Genomic DNA, 24,039 nt, shown 5'->3' with positions numbered 1-24,039 from the left:
TAGTGCAACACCTCAACAGTGAAATTAAATCTTATAAAGTTCAACACCGTAAAAATTAGAACAATATAGTTATATGTAAATATAGTATAAAATATTTCTGGAAGGACTTGCACATTTGGTATGCAGATACACTATTGGTTGTTTAAAAATAATAAATCATTGGTCCTTGATATGTTAGCATATACCAAATCACAAAAATGTGTCACTTCATAAAGTGCTATATGGAGTCATTTCTAAACAAAACATATTTCCCAGTTCATCAACTCCCTAGGTTCTTGAAATTTTCTGATCACCTAATGGCATAGTTTTGTTTAAAAGAAAAGCTAGTGAATGTGCAATAAAGTTCAGTATGAACTGCCCATTAAGTAATAGGTAAATATCAGTAAGAATTAACATTTTATTAATATTTGTTTTTTCCTACTATGGAAGAAAACTTTTCAACTGTCAGTCCTTAATATTCCAAATACACTATGCTTGAAAAGTACATAGAAAACTCTCATTCCATTATTTCAACTAATACATACACCCATACATGTAAACATTTATGTATATTTATGTGTATATAGATACATATATAATAAACCACATCTATACATGTACACATATATAATCTTTGGAAAGAAAACCTTTTTATTTCAATGGCAAGTGGTTTCTAATTGCTCCATATTACACTCAACTGAATGACTTGTATATTTCTGTAATTTAATAGTTTTGTTCTGATCTTTCTGTAAGTGTGCTTTTTGCCTGGAGGTACTAGAAACTAGAAACTAATTTTACTGTTTTATAACCCACAACAGTTAACACTTGACCTAGGTCATTAACAGGATTATCAGCAAATTTGTTTAAGCTTTTACTGACAACCTGAATTGCTTGGATAATATTTTGACTGTGCAGACAGGAAACTTCTTGTAACCTATCAAAAGTACAGCATAAAATAAATTTATTTTGAATTTATAATTTCCTAATTAAGTAGATATTGATAATATGTTTACACCATCTGAAGCTGGGAAAAATGTTCATACTGGTACTCAGCATATCCTGCTTTATCCTACTTTTATAACATAACCATGTTATACACATCTTAATATGCCAAGTAGTTGGCATAAATTCACAATTACATAACTTTTTACAACAATTTATGGCATCGTAGATATAATATTTTTCTACTTTTATGTTATTGGTGCTATGGTAAGAAAAGTCTTTCTTATATTCTCTAAAAATATAATCAATTAAACTATGCATTGTTTACATTTAAATAACTTTAAGAACTGCAGTAGAGAAATTATTTCATAAATCTTCCTGACCATATGTCTTAATGGGATCATGGTGATGTTTGATGGGAAGAGTATTGGTGACATTGAATGTTGAGAGATATAAAGCATACAGTTGACCCTTACAAAGAAACAAACTGGAAAAGAAACAAACAAACAAAAAACCACAAATTTAAAATTCACCTAATAAAAAGAAATCCAAACTATGGTATTAGAATTGTCTCCCTTCAATAGTGTATTTAGTAGATTTTATAAGTTTTATTTAAAATTTTCTTTTCATAAAGTTATATATTTTCTTCTTAGACTTCTTGGATTGCAGATTTTCAAAGTTTCACTTTGGTTCTTGAAATGCTGAATTCCAAGAAGAAATTCACTATTTTTGTGCATGCAAAACTGGGAGCCATTGATCTTTTAATGCTCAAAAATTTTGTTTGCTTTTGTAATCATATTATTTTTATACTTTTTGATATATTACCTTTCCTCAATGTGATATCTGAAAGGAAAAATCCATTAGAAATATAAAATATGCACTATTTAAAATTATCCAATACACTTGACACTCTGATGTATTACAAAAGTTTTACCAAGAAAACTAAGTTTCTCCATAGCATATCTGATTTACTAACTTTCTAACAAATGGGAATGTGGTCCTGAAAACTGCAAAGTTAAAATTTCAAGGCATAACATTTTCAAGAAAACCAAAGTGCTAAATCTTAAATTTATAAATACTGTTAGGCCTAAAAAGTTAAAAGTCACTTAATATATCTATGATGTGGCCTGCCTCTTTATTTGAACAACTTTGGAGCAATTTTGTTTGCCATGAATATAGTTTATTGAGGGCAAGTAGGTATTTGAGATAACATTGCCTTGTGCAACTACTTTTCTATCAGGCTTTTTCTGATTTTATTTGGTAAATACACAATAATCTCCAATCACGCCCTCACCCCAACATTACTAGTTGTTTTCATGTAATCCCCGTTTGATGAAAGGTTTAGATGTACGGATGCAGGTGTTCCCTTTTTTGGTTTTGTCTTAAGAGATCTGGATTTTATCACCAGTGAGGGTCACTACTGAGCTGTTACCAAATGCGCAAGTAGCATTCCACAGCTTTTTCATATAAAAGCTTGGCTGGTGGCACAAAACATCCATTATGTTACTCATCCAGGTATAACATAGACTTAGGCTGCCACTTGATTTCTTTAAGAAGTTCAAACTTAAATGGCTATAAAGTATATTCAACTTTTTGGAGTTGAAGCAAAATTGTGTTTCATCAAAGTAATACTAGAGCATTTATAAAAAGCTGAATACTGACCTGTTAATCAAGCAAAGAAAGATGTCCCAGTTTAAAAAAAAGTTCAAGGCCAGGGCATCTGTGCCCTTCAGCCATGTCACCTCTAAGGTACGGCTACCAGATGCTTGATATCATGTATTGGTGGATCCTGGACAAGAGGGATATCCACAGGGAAAGTCACTTACTAAATATTTTACCTTCTGCCAGTTTTACTTGGTATGAAAAGAGGCTCAGTTTTGTAAAAAGTCTTTACAAGTGGAAAGAGAACAGAAATGGACCATGGAGACAAAAATATAAATAGTATGAGGCTCCTATTATCCAAATAGCTCAATAAAATACTCAAAAAAATTTATGTAGAATCTGCAACAGCCTTCCCCCCGACCCCACCATAGAGGGATTTAACATACTTGCTGGACAGTCAATTTTAGTAAAAATCACAGTAGTGATTTAACTCTTTAATCATTCTATTAAGCACCTACTTTGTTCCAGGCCCTGTTCTGAGCTATTTTACATACATGTTAACAATAGTAAGCTTTTCCTAGTAAGCTTCACCACACATCTCCCTCACCCAGCCACCCCCACATACAGACACTTTTTTGACAACAGATAGTGTTTGCTCAAGGAAAACTTCAAGACATTAACCAAAAAAACAAAAAAAAATACCTCCCATTCTGCTGCCTGGGTGAATGTATACAGAGGGAGGATGGAATAAAACCGCTACACCAAATAAAGCCTTAAACTTGGAGTGATGTTATTAAACTGGAAGCCCTGAAAGTGGAAACCTTTTTTTCCCCCTTATTTTCTAAACTATGTCCTGCTGTTCCAGTCAAAGCAAAGGGCGAAAATCCAAGTGATCTACTAAAATAAAAATGCTTAAGTCAGAATAATTGCAGAGAGAGAAAGAATAAAAAAAAAAGTGGTAGAGTTGTACAAGCAATTAAGTAAATAGTGGAGAAATGGGGGAAACAGTGTTTACCATGGATGGTAGAGCAAAGCACTAACAATGCTTTCTTCTTTCATGTGACATTATTCAGGTTATATTTTTAATTTAGACCAAGTTGCAAAATTTACCTTTCAGAACAAAAAAGTTAGCGGAAATAATTCTGAACAGAGGACAAAGATGGGTATGGACTCCTGACAATGCAGGGACTAAAAGCTTATTCTACAACTGTTAAGTCAAGCCTTAAAGGTGTTACAAGTAGAAATTGTATTATGCAGCATATCAAAAGCATCTCAGGGAGTATCTCTCCATGTGTGTTCATATATAGTATCCCCTTTTCCTACTGATGGGGTAGATATTTGTGAGAAAGTGTGCTTTAGCTTTATTGAGAGAAATGGTTTGTGGCTGGGTTTTTATGTTTTTGTTCTTATTTTTTTTTTCTTTCTGATGGCTATAGCATTAGATGTCCTAGCTTTAAGGGAAGAGAATATTCTCACTGTCCTTTAGGCTGAGAGAGAACAAGCTACACCCTCTAATTAATATGCATATATAAAGTAAGCCTTTACGGCTTTGTACATATGCATGGTTCACACACATTTAAAAGATAAGAACCCAGTGCCTAATCTGTACTGGGAGATGAGTTAGTCCATGCTTGGAGCTCTGCTCCCCACCCTTTCAGTGTTCCTGTGTACTCTCTGTACCTCAATTGGGCCCCTGCTTTGTGTGACCCTCACTCTCCCCACCCCCAGGAAGCTGAGAGCCCCGGATCTGGCTGGCTGTCCCCACCCCCTCCTATTCTCACTGTTCTTTTCTCAGGGAAGAGCCTCTCTCACTGTAGAAACTGAGAAGCTGAAACCCTCTGACTCCCAGGGGAGAGAGAGAGAGAGAGAGAGAGAGAGAGAGAGAGAGAGAGAGAGAGAGAGAGAGAGAGTGAGTGTGTGTGTGTGTGTGTGTGTGTGTGTGTGTGTGTGTGTGTGTTTTAATGGAGGGGTTTATAGTTGGGGGAGAAACTGCCTAGAGAGTCTCTTTATCTGTAGATCTATGCCTCGGAAGCTTTTAAAGAATGGAAGAGAGGGTGTCAAACCTGCACTTCCCTGAGGATATTCCTATTTGGATCTGAGATACATTGAAATCTCTGTGAGTGTCAGAATATGGGGTTGTTGGGATTTCAAATGCAGCAACACATTAATTCTGAGATTGACAAAAGGAGAATCTGCCCAAAGAAGGGTGGGCCACTCTGGGAAAAGGATTGGAGTTGCTCCCAGACCTGTGATTGCTCTTAAGTGCTCTCTTGGATCCTAGAGATGGGGGTCCTCCTATAATCTTGTTAATATTTTTCATTCCTCTGTATGTAGTTCCCAGCACCTCTCTTTGGGGAAAAAAAAAATCTCTGCTTTTTTTTTTTTAAAGACCAACTCTTCCCTCTTCTCTTTATTGTACGCATTAAGCCTTAAATTCTAAGTTACTATTTGTTAACCTGTTTTCCTCTCCATCAAGGGAGATAATTACATTTCCCAAATGTGAAGTGGTGATCAGATTCTGATGTACAAGAAAGGTATTTTGCAAAAACTAAAACAAAAAACAAAAACCCATAAAACCTTTGTACATAAAATTCTTGTATGTACACTCCATACATAGGGTATTTCTAAGAGTGCTGGATTTGAAGTCAGAGGACCTGGGTTGGGTAGTGGCTGGGTTACTTGCTGTTCTCTGTATCTTTGTACAAGCATTTGATGTCCAGTAGTGTCAGTTTCCTAATTTGTAAATAAATAAAAATAAAAAGTAAGTTGGACAGTGGGGAACCTGTAGCCTCGGGGCTACATGTGGCCCTCTAGGTCTTCAAGTGCAGCCCTTTGACCGAATCCAAACTTCACAGAATAAATCCCCTTCATAAAAGGATTTCTTCTGTAAAACTTGGACTCAGTTGAAAGGCCACCCCCAAGGACCTAGAAGGCCACATGTGACCTGGAGGTTGCAGGTTCCCCACCCCTGGATTACCTCTGAGGCCCTTTTCAGCTCTAAATTTTATGATGTCAGGGTAGGGGGAGGGGAGGAGCTGTGGAGGAAGAAACTAAAATAATTTACTTGATCTCAGTTAAAACATGCTGGGAAGTTAAACAAGAATTTTTGATCTTCCCTTTCCCACTCCACCTCCCCAAATATGTATATGTATATAATACACACACACACACACACACACATACACACACACACACACACTCACACTAGGACACACAAGTTGGTATCACAATCCCTGATAGAATGTATACGTCTTGAGAACAGGAGCTATTTTTTCTTTGTGGTTGTATCCCTAATGCCTAGCACAGTCATTGGCACAAAGTAGGTCCTTAATAAATGCTTGTTAATTTATCCATTGGGAAAAATGCACTACAGGGCTATAGATTTCTCTGGAATTCATTCAGAGAAAAAGTTGGTTTGCAATATAAAATGCCCTCAGTGACTAAGGGGGAAATTTTGTAAGGAATACACAGCTCTCAAAATTATATTCCTTCTTCTTTCACCACCATCTTCTCCAATTCCTAAAGGTAGAGGCAAAAATCTTAAAGGAGGAATAAGAAATCATGATTTTTAGTATAGAGACTTATCTTTCATATTAAAAAAGTACTTTATACATTTGGAAGCACTGATAGAAGGTAGCTAGTTATATAGCCTTGAAAAATAGCAAATTAAGTCAAGGACAATTATATTTTTCACATAGACACTTTAGTACATATGTTGTTCATTAATTACCTCCGTAAATTCTGTTAACCTGGCAAACAGCAAAAATAGAATATTGATGACGTCAGTTTTCCAAATCAAAGTTTTAGTGTCTTGGTTTCTTCAAAATGACTCAAAAATTTTTTCTACTATTATCACTGAGCTATTCCCTGTGTTCACATGAAAACACTTAAGTAGTTTCCCCATTGAAGCATTCTCATAAGAATAAATGAGAAGGGTTCAAGCCAAGAGTTCTTAACCTTTTCTGTGTCATGGACCACTCTGGCAGTCTGTTGAAACCTATGGACCCCTTCTAAGAATCATGTTTTTAAATGTATAAAATACAATATGTACTATTTCAAAGGAAATCAATAATATTGAAATATTTATCAAAATATTAAAAAGATGTATTGGGCCCCAAATTAAGTAAGGTTCCCTGATTAGAAGCAGACTCTGAGGATTCATTTTGTCCTTAATTATGTACATGTTATCTTCACTATCGGATGTTAATTCCTTAACTGTAGGTGCTATTTCATTTTTCTCTTTCTATACCCAGCATTGGTATCTGATAACAGTCACTTAAATGCTTGTTGCCTGATTTCTAGTGGATTATTTAAATTGGTAACTCACTTCAATCTGTTTCATTGGAAAGTTTGCATCGACTTGGTCCTCTAATCAACACAAAATAAATCTTGCTATGTTATAGTAGATTCTTAATATTGGGTAGCTTTTGCCTTTCTCCATTTTTTTTTAATTCAGGATCTGAATAATTATGCTTGCTCAGTTATCTTCCTATACCTGATAAATTTATTAAAAGGGAGTGAGAGACAGCCAATTGGCTCTTGGTTGTAATTTTATTGGGATTTACAAGCAAGATTAACTTTGCTTTGCGATGGATTGTTTATTCATCAAGGGAAAAAATAATCTGAAGATTGTTTTTAAAAAATAGACACACATAACTGTGTAAACTAGACTGGAATCTGCCTGTTCTAGTAAAAATTTAGGCCTTTATATATGCATATATATATATATATATATATTTTTACTTTTACATATGGTAAAACTGTTTTCTTATCAATATGGGATTTAAAAATTTCCTCAACTATCTCAACAGGACTCAAAAGAGAGACGTAGTACATTGTTTACAGTTAACTATATTTTTGTTTCCGGATTTTCAGCCCTAACTTTATATTTACAAATATCTAGAGATTTCATATGGACTTAGTTCCGTATAGAAAGATAGTATTAATTTAGATTATACATTGACCTGTATATTTAAAATACAATGGTATATTGTTGTTGCTTCCTTTGAGTACAAATGAGGATAGGAAAAAATGGTTATATTTTTGATGACCACTTGGCTCATTCTTTGCCTTTGCAAGAACAATTTATAGTAGCTCTTATTGCCATATCCTTTGTAGTATGGTAGTATTCTCTGTACCCCTCAATTCCCTACTTTCTCCCACCCTCCTCCCATGCTCTTTAAGCTGACCCTTTTCCAAACTATGGGCTAAATTAAGTTCTCTGGGTGAACAGATAATGTCTTGAAATTTTGATAAAATCAAACGAAGTCTTCTTAAATACAAATTGGCAAGGAGAAACAAAACAAAACACAGACCAAAATACTGACTCAAGTTTTTGCAACTGTTTAAGTTGAAATTTTTTGACTTCACATTTGAACAATTTTGTTTCCTTTTGTAATATTACTGATCTATGACTTTCAAAGATGGCCTAGAGCTAGAAAAGCAGTTGCTGTATCCAAACTGTGAGATGACAGTTGACCTGCAGAAGCATTTAAAGGTATTTAATGGAGACAATGAAAACAAATTAGATTGTTGCTTCTCTATAACCAAAGAAGTATATATACATAAGTGCATTCAACTATTTCAGTACATTTATTAGGTTTTTTTTTTGTTTGGTTTTGCTTTTTGTTAAATATAGCATAAAAGGATTTTTTTTTCAGTGTGCTATTTTAATATTATGGGTGGCTTTAGGTAATCATGGTCTTAAAATTATCATCATCATTTTAACTTATATGCCTCAAACTGATAATGTGGTTGTAGAATCTTTTGTTTAAGCAGTGTCTTGAAAACTGTAATTGTCCTTTCCTTCACACACTGGTCCTAATATAAAATAAAGAGCTTTGACTCTGTATGGTGTCTTTTGAGCAGAAGCTGCCAGTCGCAATTACTTGTACTTTTTGTCTTAACTTGACTGAATTAGTTAAATTAGGCCGTGCTCAGCAATTAGTGGTTTCGAAAAACTTTGAGGTTCAACTGTTCCCCTTTCAGAGCTTTTATGTTTAAAAGCACAGATATTTCCTATTACAACTACAAAATGGCTGCATGGATAAGTCCCCAAACACCATAGTATGCCATAACTTAAAAAAAATTCATATCCAAATAATTTGCATATATTTGAGGGGATTTAAAATTACTTAATTGTAGAGAAATAAAAATTACTGTCCCTTTAAAAGTTCCCTCCAGCTTTGATTCATTCATTTTCTTCCTAACAATGAATTCCTGGAAATTAGCCAGGGGTGCTTATTTGTCTTTTCTGCTATCCTATTCCTCTGTCCCTCACACTGATGGGAAAAGGATTTTTAAAAAAAATATTAATATCAGAAATACAAGTATAAAATTCAGCATGCATCTATTGAGTTAAATCAAGGTTTAAACAAAAATAAAAGAAACTGTCAAAGAAAAGGATTTTCACTAAAACTGTCACATTTAGTTCTTAAATTTCTCAAAATAACTTTTATCAGTTTATCAGAATGATTGTCTGACATCAGATCTCTAACAAAGGATAAACTCTCTAGAGACATATGAATATTACTTTTTTCCCTGCTTTTTTTTTTTGAGAGAAACATACATCTCTTTAGTTTTTAACATCTGCAGCTAGGTGGCTCACTGTATAGCATGATGGACTTAGAGACAGGATTATGAGTTCAAATGATGTCACAGACTCTGAGCAAGTGGCTTAACCTATCTCAGTCTCATTCAGTTTCTTTATCTGAAAAAAGGGGATAATTAAAAAAAGCCATATAACTTTAAAGAGCCATGTAAATGCTAGTTATTGTCAAATTTCACATTTTTTATGTAAGAATTCTTACAATAGTAATAGTGAGTAGTTTAGGTATAAAATGGGGGAAATGGTATTTCCTAAATTTGTAATGTTCTTACCAACATCGGTGTTTAAAAAAATAATTAAAATGGAATGTTTTCATTCTCCCCTCTACTTCCCAGCTCTGAACACTTAGAAATACAAGCTAGACTCTACCTTGTTTTAATTGTCTTAATGTATCAATTCTTAGTAATATCCATTAGATCCTAAATGAAATTATGTCTGCCCCCACACTGAACAATCAAGAAATTATGAAATTAAAAATAATCCAAAGAAACTCTGAAGCAAAATAAATAAAACATTAAATTGTAATAGCTTAAAAGAACACTAAGACTTTGGGGATACCCTGTATGTAGATTATATTGCTTAGCCTTTTTGGATAAAAAAATCAGCACAAATATAGTTAAATGTGTGGAAAATGATTCATAGAAAGCCTGCTCTGATATCCATAATAAAATAATCTGTTTTTATTAGTCTACTTTTAAAATCCTTTACTAGACAAGATAAGAGTTTTTCCTGCTATGGCAGCCTAATTTAATAGGAGCTTTTTTTTTTTTGTTATGTAATACATTAACACAAGGAGCACCAATATTTACTAGTTTTGTGACAATGGAGAAGTAGTTTCTCTAGTTTAAGTCTAAAGAGGAATTACAGTATTTCCATGATCAATCTTAGAGGATTGTCATCAGGAAATCACCTTGTGAGCCTTAAAAACCAGTAGAAGTGTGAGGTTTTATTGGATTTTGTTTTCCATTTGTCCTAAAGTCAACAAATTTGTCATAGTGGAATTCTCCAGAATGATCTAGAACATGTGACCTGGAGGCCACAGAATACCCAAAAATTGGATAGATTTCGGGGGGGGGGGTATGTGAACTTGGTGGGGAGGAGAAATATTACATCTTTATTTTTACTAACCTCTAACTGAAACTTAGTCAGGCAATAGACACTATTCTGAGAAGGGCTCTATAAACTTAATCAGACTGCTGAAGGGGTCCAAAAAAGTTTAAGAAAACCTGCTATAGAGCAATGGTTTGAAATTGCACCAAAATTAGATGATCCCTAACCAAAGCAGTTATTACATAATGTGAAATGTTTTGGATTGGTTGATTGGTTGGTTGGTTGTTTTTTCTGCTGTGGTGAGATCCTTCTGGCTTCCTTTAGTTTTCTGAGAGACTTCATATTGTCTGTATTTTAAATATTACCTAGTAATACCGTTAGTATATAAACCTTTTCTCGTAATATTAAGAACTGTTATGATCTTCTGATATATAAGATTTTTTTAAAAGTTCATTGTTTAGAAAGAGTCCATGTTTCAAATTCAATAGTGTCCAGTTGTCAAGTAAAATTCAGGTTTGAATTTTAGTTTTTTTTTCTTTTTTCCATAAATCACCATAGTTATGAAAACATAGGTATGTATACTTTGAGACTCTTAGGTATTTATTCTACAGGAATTTTTCTTTCTGAGAGGTGATGAAGCAGCAATGTATAGCTTTTTACAAAATTAGGATCTGGATATTCTAGAATCACATGGTTGAACAAGAGACTACTCCCTCAGGAAAGACCATGCTTAGTAATAGAAAACATGGTTGACATGTTTGTCTTTGTGGCATAAGTGTCCACGGAGAATAATGGCTCACACTTCTATTATGCTTTCAGGTTTACAAGGTGAAATAGATAGTGTACTATCATCCCCATTTTGCAGATACAAAAATTCTTGAAACTAAGATAAATTAGGTAACATGACTAAAATTACACAGGCAATAAATATCTAAGGTCCTCCACAGAGATGGATAATTCCAATAAATTTTTTAGGTTATTCTTCCAGGGTAGTGTTGTCACTTGATAAAGTCATTGTGGTAATTTGTTTTTTATTTAAAAGAAAAACAAAAACTTCAGCCCACTTTGGTTTTAAGAATATTTTGTATGAACACAAGTAGAGAACAGTGGGTTTCATTTATAGGTTGAATAGGATTAAGATCTAATTTTAGTCTGTGAAATTCACTTATATAATCCAAAATAACTAAATTCTAAATGGCATGTTAGTATTGAGACTAAACAAGACCATATTGAGCCATTGTAAGTATTGATACAGCAAAATGTTCATTCCGTCGAACATTTCTTAAGCATCAACCTTATGCAGTGGCCAGGAACTTATTAAATCCATCTCAGATCACCTCTCCTCCTCCAACCCCTTTGCAGCCTCCACTTTTCTTTCATGAAGCTTATTATTGTAATATCTAGAGCCTGATTACATAAGTAATACAAAATTGAAGGATTTTTTTTTTCTGAATAACATTGCTGTAAGTGGGATACAGAGATAATATATTGGCCAGATACTCTTTTCCATGAGCCTACGAAAGAAATTACTGAGATGCAGGCTCATAACTATATTATGCATTACTTCTGTTAGAAGAGACACCAGTTAAACAAAAGATTCCTATCATAAAGTTAAAATATTTTGTAAATTACTATAAAACTATTTATTAACCTCAAAAAGAAACCAAAATATTTTCTTGAGCTTCTCCCAATGTATATATTTATGTTTGTACTGTTTAAGACATTTTCAAAGGTGTAAATTAGTCATAAGTAATGTCTCAGTATTTTTAGATGGAAAAGCAGATCCTCTAAATCTGAACTTTGTAATGATCATTCAAAATGAGTCACATTATTTAGGTGAGAATTATTCACCACAATAAAACCTTTAAGAAATCCTCACTTTAAAAATTTTCCTAGGGAATACACTCACTTTTTTTGCATGTGTGATTTATTTTAAATGCTATTTTTATAGTTGCTTTTTTGAAAAAAAAAGTCTTATTTTGTATATTTTTAATGGTGAGGTAAGAGAGATTAATTATCGTCTCTGTTATGTGTGAATTACAATTACAACCAACTCTCTGTTACGATTGCCTATAGGGTTTAGCATTGTATGAGATAATACAAAAGGTGTGTTGGGTGGGGTGGGGGTGGAGGATGACATTATATTGCTCTCTTCCATTATTTCCCTCCTTTGGGCCTGAATTTTCCTGTCTGATAAATGGGCAAGTTGGACTAAAATAACAACTTGGGGTTCCTGAACTTGTTTGATAACAATGATTAAATTTTTGTTTCATTTGTAATCCTATATACTTTATTTTCTGCATTAAAACTTTTTTTTTTTGTGAGAAAGGGTCCATAGGTTTCATCAGAATGCTAAAGGGACACATGAAGGAAAAATGTTTAATACCTACTATGTGCTAGACACTATGCTAAGTGCTTTACAAATATTATCTCACTTGATTCTCACCACAGACCTGGGAGGTAGACGCTATTATTATTCCCATTTTAGAGTTGCGACAACTTAGGCAAAATAAATAAATAAATAAATAAATCACAATGCAAGAACGGATTTGAAATCACATCTTCAGCACAGACTTGAATTCACATCTCCTTGACCTAAAGCCCAGCAGCATCATGTACCACCTGTTTGCCTCTAATATAAGAAAGGTTAAGAACTCTTGAACTAAATGATCTCTAAGGTCTCTTCTAGCTCTTAAATCCTTTGATCCAGTAAGCTCTGTTGATAGTGAATCTCCCTTATTGGCAACCCTCTTGTCAATAACAGCAGCTGCATGGATGGTCTCTTGCTCCTGTTTGACTGGTGATAGGGAAGGAAGCTATGAGCACAGGTACAAACCATTAGAGCCTTGTGCCTGGCTGGCACTGATAGCCATGGCCTAACTGGACTAAATCTGTAACAGTGGGAACAGGTGACAAAGAAAGACTGTATGTTTCCCCTCTGTCCCATAGTACTACAACCTAGGTCTATCTATGTACTATATGTGTTCTGCTTATTTCTTCATTTCACACCATGCCAACCAGGTTTACCTTCTGGCTTTTAAAGTTTATTTCAGAACCCATTTGAAAATCTCCCCTGAGCCTCCCCTAAGGATCACCTCATGGTGGTCAGAATATAAAAGCCCTTGACACAACTGGTATTCAGGAAAGGAGGCTGCATTATAATGTGACATTTAGTTAACTTTCTGTTTTCTATGGAAACCTCTCACTTCTACTTGGCTTTCCAAATTTATTACTTTTCTCAACACCTTATCCCATTCATTCCACATGCAGCCTATGGACTATAGTCCAATAGGTAGTGGAAGAAAAGATTTGTGGCATTCTAAGGTGGTTTCAATTCAATAACACTGTTAAAGTTCTATGAAATCCCAGACTTAAGTCAAAAATAATATAAAATATATTCCAGTCCAACTCAATGATTGCAGCATTTTTGGATTGTTTTTGGATTATTAATTTACATTCTGAGAGCTGGTAATAAATCAGTCAGTCAGATTACTTCAACAAGTATTTATAGGTACAATCTATGTCCCAGGATCTATGCTAAGCACTAGAAATAAAAAGAACATAAAAAGCAAAAAAAATAAAAAATAAAACAAAACAAACAAAAAAATAGTCTTTGCCGTTGAGGAGTTTACATTCCAATGTTGGAAAAATATGTCAATAAATATGTACAAAAAAGTTACATACAGATTAGATGGAAGTTAATCTTTGAGAGGAAGTTTACCTCTGGCAGCTGGAGGGACTAGGAAAGATGCCTTGCAGAAGGTGACATTTGAAGCTGAGCCTTGAAAAAATTCCTAGGAAATTAAGAAATACAATTTAATTGAATGTTTCCAGTTTGTTTAACAATTTCACACTTTGATGTATATGAGATATGCCACTGTCAGGTTTCTACCCCAAGGAGGAGGTCATTAACAAAAAGAAAAGCTCTGTATTCACCAAAATATTTATAGTAACACTTTTTGTGGTAGCAAAGAACTGGAAACAAAGTAAACACTTATCAGTTGGGGAATGGCTAAGAAATTGTAGCATATGAATGTAATAGAGTATTTCTGGGAATGTAAGAAATGACAAATATGATGACTACAGAGAATCATGGAAAGACCTTCATAAACTAATGTAGCAGAACCAAGCAAATAATATATACAATGACTAAACAGTATATATAGAAATAACAACTACAAAACAATCAAAAACAAATGTTGCATAATTATAAAAAACAAGCATATCTACAAAGAAGAGATACAAGAAGAAACCTGCCATCACTCCTTTGCAGAGGTGAGATGTCCACAGAATGGAATGTTGCACATAAGGTCAAATTTTTGGATTTTTTCTTTTCTTCTCTTTTTAAAAAATTCTTCATTACAAGGGAAAGGTTCTCTGGAAGGAGTAAGAAGAGGGAAAAGGATAGGGAAAATCTAAGTAATGTAAAAACAAAAGATCAATAAAAATCAATTAAAAAAAGAATAATATCTTTGTGTAATAAAAAAAACCTTGTTATCATAAAAGTGTTATAGAGATAATAGTATTATAAAGCTTTAAGCTATAAGAGACCTTAGAAATTATCTGATCCAGCCTCCCCATTTTGTAAATAAGGAAACTACTAAAGGATAGGAAGATTAAATAACTTACCTATGGTTACATACATAGTAAATAGTGGAGCGAGGATTTGAAATCAGGTCTTTTTTATGATAAAACACTCATTTCCACCACACCACACTGAAAAAGCAGCAGCTATATGGATATTTGCTGATGTCTTTGTGAACTTCTTTTGGGAGGTAGAGAAGGAAACACCATCTGTGATCTATATATTTAAAAAATATTGTAAGTAATTATACCTTATATTATTCTGACAGACATTACATAAAGAGGTTTGTTCAAGAAGGAGCAGGAGAGAATGATAGGTATCGTGTTGGTTGTCTGGTTGGATAGAACATGCTAAAAGAAAGAATTTATGACTGGGCTCAATAAATTCAAATAATGCATTGTGCTCATAAAAGAGGCATGATCTTATTAAAATACCTACTTATAATTTAAAGTACAAAAATTTCATGTGACAGTGTGATATCATTTTGTTAGAATCAGCCATACTCTCCCCAGCAGAACTCTATTTCCTGGTGGAATTCACACTGTCCTTGTTTCTTAATAACTGTCATCAGTTAGATATTATCAGAAGTTGGTTTCTGAAGTTTAAATAGAGCCTGGTGGCTGTGTGAGCAGAGATTCCATAAAAGAAGAAATTAGAAATGAATATATCAGAACTTAGAGCTCTCAATGGAGAATTTAAAAACTAATTAGCAAATTAGAAAAATGAATTCATAATAAAGAGCCTCTCTAATGGAGTGAAAGAAATGAAAAGAGTTGCAACACAAAAATTCTGAAAAGGAGAAAAATCTGACAGAGGAGAAACAAAAGGAAATAACATCAAAAGATCACATGAAATCTCTATGAGCCAAAGTGACTAAACTTGAAGAGAGGATACATAGAAATAGCTTAAGGATAATAGGTCTCCTGAAGACTATAACAAATTAAAAAAATCTAAATGTCGCAATCTAGAATAAAACTTTCTAGGACTTCTATAAATTTTATAATTTCAAAAACAATAAATTTTGCAAGCATTGAGAAATACCTTCAAATATGAAGTAAAGTAATTAAGATAAAATAATAAAAAGAGACTTTTATGCAGGTACTAGAAATTTCAGAAGGGAATGGGATATATATTCTGAAATGCAATGCTTAGGCTGCAACCCAAAATGACATAACCTGCAAATCTGTGCCAAATCATCAATTAACAGAGATGGATATTCAACAACAGAAACACATTTCATGAATTTCTGAAAAAAATAAAAGAAAGAAATGAAAAAAAAATGTGAGCCGAATATCCATCTGGCAAAAGCCGTAAGAAATGTAAATAAGTACAGCTCCCAAGGAGAGTCAATAAGTAATGATATCAATTATTTCATCTTTAAAAATTACTTTTAAAAAAGGAAAGAGATAAAGAGTAACTCTTGAGAAAAAAAAACAAAGGATTATAAAGGGCTTTTGAAAAGAATGTAAGAAGATAAAGGTATAAGCAGAACTTAAAGAAACAGAAAAAGTGTTGGTTGTGTATCAGAAATGAAACATTAAGGGCAAAATCCTCTCACTTTCCCCTCACAAATGACTCAGTGTATTTTGTGTGACAGAATAACAGAAGGGTGCATAAATGATGAGAAGGGAGTTGGGAGACAGAGGAAACAGATGATGCACCACTCCCAAGTCCATGGGTGAATAGCAAAGAGATGGTAATTCCTATAGTTTTTCAGCAAAAGGAAAAACTGCAGGATAATAGGAGAGGGATTGAATCTCAGAGACTGAATGGGGAAGTGTCACTCCAAAAGGGGTAATGGGAGCACTGATGAAAAGGACTCCCATGGGGAAATAGGTATGTGCTTTTGATGAAAGATGTAGATCTCAAAATGGGTTTAATCTAGGTTTGGTTGGTTCATTAGAAGTTTTCCTTCTCTGAGAAATTGCTATGCCTCTGTGGGCAACATCGTAGCCTAGGAGTAGGGATTATGGAGCTCCTAAAGGGAGCTGCCACTCAGAATGATGGTGGTGGTAGGGGTAGGGGAATCCAGAGATTAGAGAGCATGGCTTTTGGGAAGAAAAAATTAACAAGAAATCAATTGAAACTGAATGCTGTGAAATTATAAAAAAAAATACCTCCCCACTCTGAGGGGGACTATGAGTGTGGAATTTTATATAGATTGTCAGACTTTGTTTTTCGATGTGTTGGTTACTTTTATTGAACTGTTTTTTGTTTCTTTTTTTAATTTTAAAATTCTATGTTATAAACTACAAAACACTAGGACAAGTACATTCATAAATGCTGGTGATATGAAAATAAAAGCTATCAATAAAAATTATTTTTAAAGAGACTAACACTTATAGATGAATTGCATTAGTGGAAGGAGTTACTATACTGAGAATTTCCTACGTTGATGAAATCAGACACACACACACATATAGTTTGTCTCTGTCTCACCAGCACTTGACGTTTTTTTTTTTTTTTCAGTAAATGTGTCTTAGGGATCCAGTAGCATGGAAAATATAAGCTCTTTGAGGCCAGGAACTCATCATACTCCCCACATCTAACACAATGCCATACACATTTAGGTATTTATTAAACATTTGTTGAATTGATCAAACTGATTGAATTAAGAATGGGAACCTGTTTAAAAACAAAACAAAAAATGTAAAGATTTGACTTGTGTTACACCTCCAGATGAATCTCCTGTGGTAAAACACAGTTCTGGAAATATCATTAATAATGTTTGTACAGTACTGTGTAATATATGCAATAGTTACGACTGCTCTTTATTGAACGTGAACTTTTCTGTAGTAATGAAAATACTGAAAATATTGTGTTTTCCCATTTGAGAAAATAATAATACAATAATAGAAGATGTCAGATTTAATAGACAATTTATTTCATTGTTTTTCTTTCACTATAGCATCTGGTGTTGAGAAAAACAATAGCCTTTCTTGGGACCACGAGGCTACTTTCTCATCATTCTTTCTCATTTGTCCCTGCTTATGGTTGTTCCTTTCACTGCTACAGTTGAGCATGTAGAGTTCCAGTACATATTGAGAATGTCATTTCTTTCTTTCCTTTACCTTACAGTATCAATGGCCTCTATGTTTGTTGTAGATTAATTATAAATGATTGATGAAAGGTCAGCACTTATCTAAGCAACAAGAAATATGTTATTGATGACATTTGAGTACATTCTGTTGTGTACTCATATTTCATATTGATTGTTGCTTATTTGGAGCCTATGGCAATGATTCTCTGTTAGAGTTGCATATTGATCCACCTGGTATGGATCATGTTAATAAATATGTGTATAGTTTATATAATCTCATAATCAATCTCAAAGAGTCACCATTGCCTAGAGTGCTTACTAATTTCAACCTAATATTCTCATATTGGAAGAAAAACTTATTTGTTATTCACTTATGTAAAAAAAATTCTTTTTTAATTATAAAGATGGAGTCCTCTATTAATCCTACAATTGTTGAGCATGATTGCAAATTACCCAATATCTTTTTTAATCTTTCTAGTTTTTTAACTATTTTGCCTGATATGACTAGGAGCTATAACCTACTATTAAAAAAGTATAGTATCAAACATGAGTTCTTGGTGTTGGGTAATAAGGTAAATAAATAAATTAAAATGAACATTCTATAACATAATTATATAATTTCAAGAACAAATGAATTCTTGATGTTGGGTAATAAGGGAAATGAAATAAATAATGGCAAATAAAAATTTAATAACACAATTTGGCATGAAGGGAAAGAATTTACCTACTCTAGGAGGCAAACACAATGTGTCTTATTCACTATTGCCAACTTTAATGACTTACAGCTATACTGGCCTGTGATCATTATGATGTTGAGTAAAATCTGAACTTGCAAAGAAGTAGAAAATCTTTGCAAGGCTATAGAAGCTTTTGCCTACCTTCCCCTAGGAAGTTAAGTGATCTTTTCATTCATTTGGCACAACTTGCCCTTAAGAAGTATAGAACAAAATCTGTTTTCTTTAGATGCACTGACGCAAATGATAAAACTCTGTATTTTCAAATAAAAATGGGATTCAAGAGAATTAACTCCAGCTTTCAGAATAGATCTATATCTTATGGTTTAATTAATTTGGACAGAGATTTATTGAAAACTTTTGTTTTAAAAAAGTACTCTTTTCCATGCATTCATCTTATTATAAAAGGAGTGAGCATGGCACTTTTTTTAAATCTCTTTCTGTAGTGAACCTTAAAGCTACCTGAATAAATAGTCTATATCATGGGTCCCCAGATAAAAACTTGATTTTGTTAAGGAGCGCTTTTGCTTAAGAGACATTGGGATATATTATAATGGACAGAAAGGTAACACATATTAGTTTTATGATTTTCAGCAAGTCACCCAATCACTGCCTCAGCTTCTAAGATTAGAAATTATAGTTGTCACACCAACAGTTTCTTATATCAAGGAAATCACAGGTCTGAATAAAAAAAATGCAGTTCAAAAAATCAAAAACAAAATTTATGGTTAATTTCAAAGAAGCAAATAGAAATATTCTTAATTTTGTTTCCATGTTTTCTTTTAGTTAATCTCCTGGATTCAAAAGCAATTCAAGGGGAGCTGGGCTGGATCTCCTACCCAGCACATGGGGTAAGTTCAGTAAATATATATGTATGTGTACACACACATATATGCACACATACACACACACATATGCATTTTTTTCATTGTACAATATGCTTTTTATGTTTCTTCTTCAGAAAACCCAAGTGGTAGGAGAAATGTTCTCAAAAGGAAAGCATTTGTAAACTTAAGGTAATAAGGTATTTTGATTGAAATTCTGAGTATGGAAATATTCAGTGTTTCAAGAGTGAAAAACATTGAGACTGTTTCTATCCTGTGGAACTCCTGAATTGACATTTTGACTGATTTTAATCCACGTAGTTTACATTGGTTTTACTGAACAGATCGTATCAACTGATTATTTTGGCATTGTCTGTATTGTCTTAATTGTCATAATTTAAATTTCTGAGTTGTGACATAAAGCTATATTTTGTATTTTAACATTTGAAGTGATTAGAATGCTGTTTTTCCAAGTTAAGTAGTTGCACTATAGAGATTTTTGAATCAGTTTTTAAGAAGTTTGAGAACTCTCCAATTAGTAATATGGAATTTTTTAAAAAAATGTTTCATTGATGACTATTTTGAGAATGGCCATGGAGACACCGTGGCTTATGTATCTGGAGGAGAAGCATATGTTCCTAAATTTCTTTGTTTTAAATAATTTCAGATTTTGTAGTCTAGAGCAGTTAAAAGTAGGGCATTTTATTTGAGGGGAAAAAAAAAAACAACTTGTGGGTTTTGACTTCAAATCTTAAGCTTCTCTAAAAAGTTCACAGTGATTTTACAAGCCAGAGACAGATTAGCAAAGTGTGTGGCCTTTTGGGATTCTTGTTGTTTTATGGTGAGTCCTTTGATTGTGCCTTTTTTACCCTGTATCATTCCCCAGGAAAGGAAGGGAGGAAGGAAGGGAGGGAGGGTATACATTTGAAAGCTACTGGTTTCTGTAAATTATAGGATGAAAGCTGAAACAGATTTCTTCCCTTCATTTCCTATTATAGCTTGTGGACAAGGTAGAACTCTATTGTGATATGTGTGTGTGCATGTGTATGTGTGTGTGTGTGTGTGTGTGTGTATGGAGAGAGAGAGAGAGAGAGAGAGAGAGCAGAGTTTTATGTGGCTTTTCCTTTTATGATTGTTTTTTCAAACAAATTACGGTCTCCTCCACTTAATAGTGGCATTTTTGCTTGTTTTTGTCCTATAGATAACAGCATCTAAGTTAATACCAGCTCCTTTTCCTACAAATGATGTTTTATATTAAGGATACCCTCATGTGTCTGTCACCTTTGTATGTTTCTCTTCCTAGCACACCTTGATACTGACACGATGCCAAATCTCCTACTTTATCCTACAGAATATCACATAATCTGTGTTTCATTAATTGATCTGAAAAGGAGGACAGCCAAGACTGTGGTTTCCCCTTAGGTATAAAATGATTTAAGTAGTTAGGATAAAAATAAAGGGACAGTGATTGTGATGAGTGAAGTCAGAACTCAGTTTTGCACAAGGAAACTCATTTTGAAAAATTAGGGTCCTCAAAGTCAATTTTAACTCCAGTCTTTAACCCTTTGAGAAATTATTAGATTATATTTAATATATTATTCAGGAATGCCAACTAGGAGCTTGGTAGAAAAAAATTCAGTGATTGTTAATATAATTAATTTAACATGAGTGTCAGAGTGTACAAACTTAGTAACTTATTAGATAGAGAGTTCACTAAGGTTCAGAAAAGTTAAGTGACTTGGCTATGGTCACATATTAAATGTCAGGGGACAGATTTAAGCTCAAGTTTTCTAACTCCAAGTTCATCACTTTCTCCATTAAGTCATGCTGCTCCTCTGTTTAAATATTTATATCAAGATTAAAGTCTCTATTTCATTTTTTAGAGTTGATTGTCAGGAGAATATGGATTTGTGGATTGGGCATGGCCAGAAAAGATATTGACATTTAAATTTTAATATAAAGACTAAGAAAAAAAAAGTTGGCATTCTCTTTTAACTGAAAATGTTTGATGTAAGAGACTCTCAAAGGTAAGCACCTTAGATAATCACCCTATCCCCACCTTCTTCTCTCTTCCTGGCCCTTCACCCCTTTCCTAATCTCCCCACTCTCAAAAATTTTAGAATTTATGCAATGAATAGTTCTCAGTTTCAAACTCTGCTTTTTTTTTTTTTTGCCTCAGAAAGCCTCTTTCTATTTCATTGGCAGATCCTCTGCTCTACAACTTTGCTTTATTGATCTGCCTGCAGCTGTGATTCCCCAGCCTCTGATTCTTAAAAGTACAAGAAGTGAAACAGCTGGCATAACTATAGTACATCATCCTAGAAACTTCCAGGGGGGAAACAAACCAAACCCCCCCAATTGGTCATGATACCCTATACTCCAATTTTGGAGGGGGGATAAAAGCAAAAAAAAAGGGTAGAAAAACATTTTATAGTTTTAGTGAATATGGTTCATTTAAAACTTTAAAAAGTTAAATGTTCAAGATTCATGATGTCAAACCAGAATTTTCATGAGGAAATAGATCAGGGATGGGGAAACTGTGAACTTAAGGCCATATGTGGCCTTTTAGGTCCTTGTGTGCGACCTTTTGACTGAGTCCACGTTTTACAGAACAAATCCTTTTAGTAAGGGGACTTATTCTGTGAAGTTTGGATTCAGTCAAAGGGTTGCACTTGAGGACCTAGAGGACCACATGTGGCTTGAGGCTGCATATTCCCTACCCTTGAAATAGATGATACTGTTAATTTAAAATGCAATAATATATGCCTATCAAAGAAATGGGTAGAATAGTATCATTCCACATTAAATTATCCTTGAGTGTCTAATAGAATCAATTTTTGGATAGGTTTAGTTAATTCTTATTCTTGGAAGTTATCCACTTGCCTGCGTATCAAAATGTGTGGTAATTTAAGTTTCTAGAAAAGCCCTAACAATTGAAATTGTTATTATGACTATAATTTGCCATAAAAAATGATGTTGTAATAGGAGGGAACATCTTTTTTATAGTCATTTTTATGTTAATTAAACCTGGTAAACAGTCCTGCATCTGTCTGTCAGCTACCTAAAATATGAACTTAAACTTCAGGGGAAAAACATTATAATAAAGATGTCACATCATATTGAAACATTGCTAATACTGCCGTTGTGATTTACAAGGTAAAGCTAATAGAGTTACACTAGGGGTTGTGATTCACTAAATAATGTGTTGGTAGAATGCCAGCCCCTTTTCTAAGTTTCAAAATGTTTTCATCAGAAACCATAAATGAAAGTCTACTGAGATTTTCTTTCTTTTTCTTTTTTTTTAGGATGCATACTTTAAAAAGTGATTTGTTACAAATATCCAATGAGTCTTTATTGGGCTAATAATTTTACTTGGGTTTTATAAAGCTTTTTTGCTTTTATCCCCCCTCCAAAATTGGAGTATAGGGTATCATGACCAATTGGGGGGGTTTGGTTTGTTTCCCCCCTGGAAGTTTCTAGGATGATGTACTATAGTTATGCCAGCTGTTTCACTTCTTGTACTTTTAAGAATCAGAGGCTGGGGAATCACAGCTGCAGACAGATCAATAAAGCAAAGTTGTAGAACAGAGGATCTGCCAATGAAACATCTTTTTAAAACCCAAATCTTTTCTAGGGAAAACAGATATGAGTGGTGTTCCAATTATCAATCAATTCCATTACATATATATATGTATATATATATGTATATATGTATGCATGTATGTGTTATGAAAACAAAAACATGATTTGTGTATGTATGTATATTCGTATATTCATACATATACATACATATACAAATAAGGTGTTTGTTTTCATAAACACTAATAACTAACCAGTGAAATGATGAATTTGAGAAGAGTATTTCTCTCACCACCTTGCAAAAAATAAATTTGAATCTGAATAACAGATCTTATTCAGAATCAGAAGAGAATCCAGAAAAATAGCTCGGAGAAAACAGAAGTCTCATGATTCATAGTCTAATGTCAAATCCCCCGAAGAAGCCTTATGAGCAAAGTCTAAAGGAATTGGGGTTATGTATCCTGAATAAAAGAAGGATGGTGTGGGATTAATATGCAAATATGTGAAGGGATATTATTCCAATGGTAGGGAGGACCTACTTGGTTTTCCACTAAAGGATTTGGGGAAGATATAAGGACTTACTGGCACTATGCTTCATGAAACCCAGGAAGATATCTCTAAAGGGAAATAGGGAATAACCTTTGGAAGCTGTTTAGGTAGAAAGAATAGCCTGCTTGTCTGGCTTAATTTATTATTTTTTTCTTCCTTAAAGTCAGACAACTTCTTCAGCCTTTGGTTTCAATCCCTATATTTCAAACTTGTTATTTTTCTACTACAAGTTAGGCATCTATATGTACACTCATGCATATGCATGTGTGCATGTATGTTTTCTAGAGATCAATGAATAGAAAACAGAGCATTAAGTTATATAGGCAAAAATCAACCTGTTTTAGATGGGTCTTCAGATTAATAGTCTTTTTATTCTTTAATCAAAGGTGATATAAGGCATAGTGAAGGATTTTTTATTAGTTTTGATAAAAAATATGTTTTACTATTAACTTAATAAACATCTTTTTAAAAATCCCAATTATTTTGGTATTTACTCTTTTGCCACACAGTACAGTTTTTGAAATTCACTTCAACTTTTCTTTCATTTT

General features: G+C 33.5%; 1 protein-coding gene across 1 annotated transcript in view; it reads left to right on the top strand.

The window, feature by feature from the left end:
- The window catches only part of EPHA3 (EPH receptor A3), a 413,601-nt gene that overhangs the window by 3,380 nt on the left and 386,182 nt on the right, over positions 1 to 24,039 (top strand). Inside the window, exon 2 of the mRNA XM_027874169.1 lies at positions 19,326 to 19,390. Coding sequence (XP_027729970.1) covers positions 19,326 to 19,390 — 65 coding nt within the window. The remainder of the gene's footprint in view (positions 1 to 19,325; positions 19,391 to 24,039) is intronic.

This window comes from Vombatus ursinus, unplaced genomic scaffold (genome assembly GCF_900497805.2).
Source record: "Vombatus ursinus unplaced genomic scaffold, bare-nosed wombat genome assembly UNPS02014805.1, whole genome shotgun sequence".
NCBI lineage: Eukaryota > Metazoa > Chordata > Mammalia > Diprotodontia > Vombatidae > Vombatus > Vombatus ursinus.
This window is presented reverse-complemented; position numbering and strand designations above follow the sequence as displayed.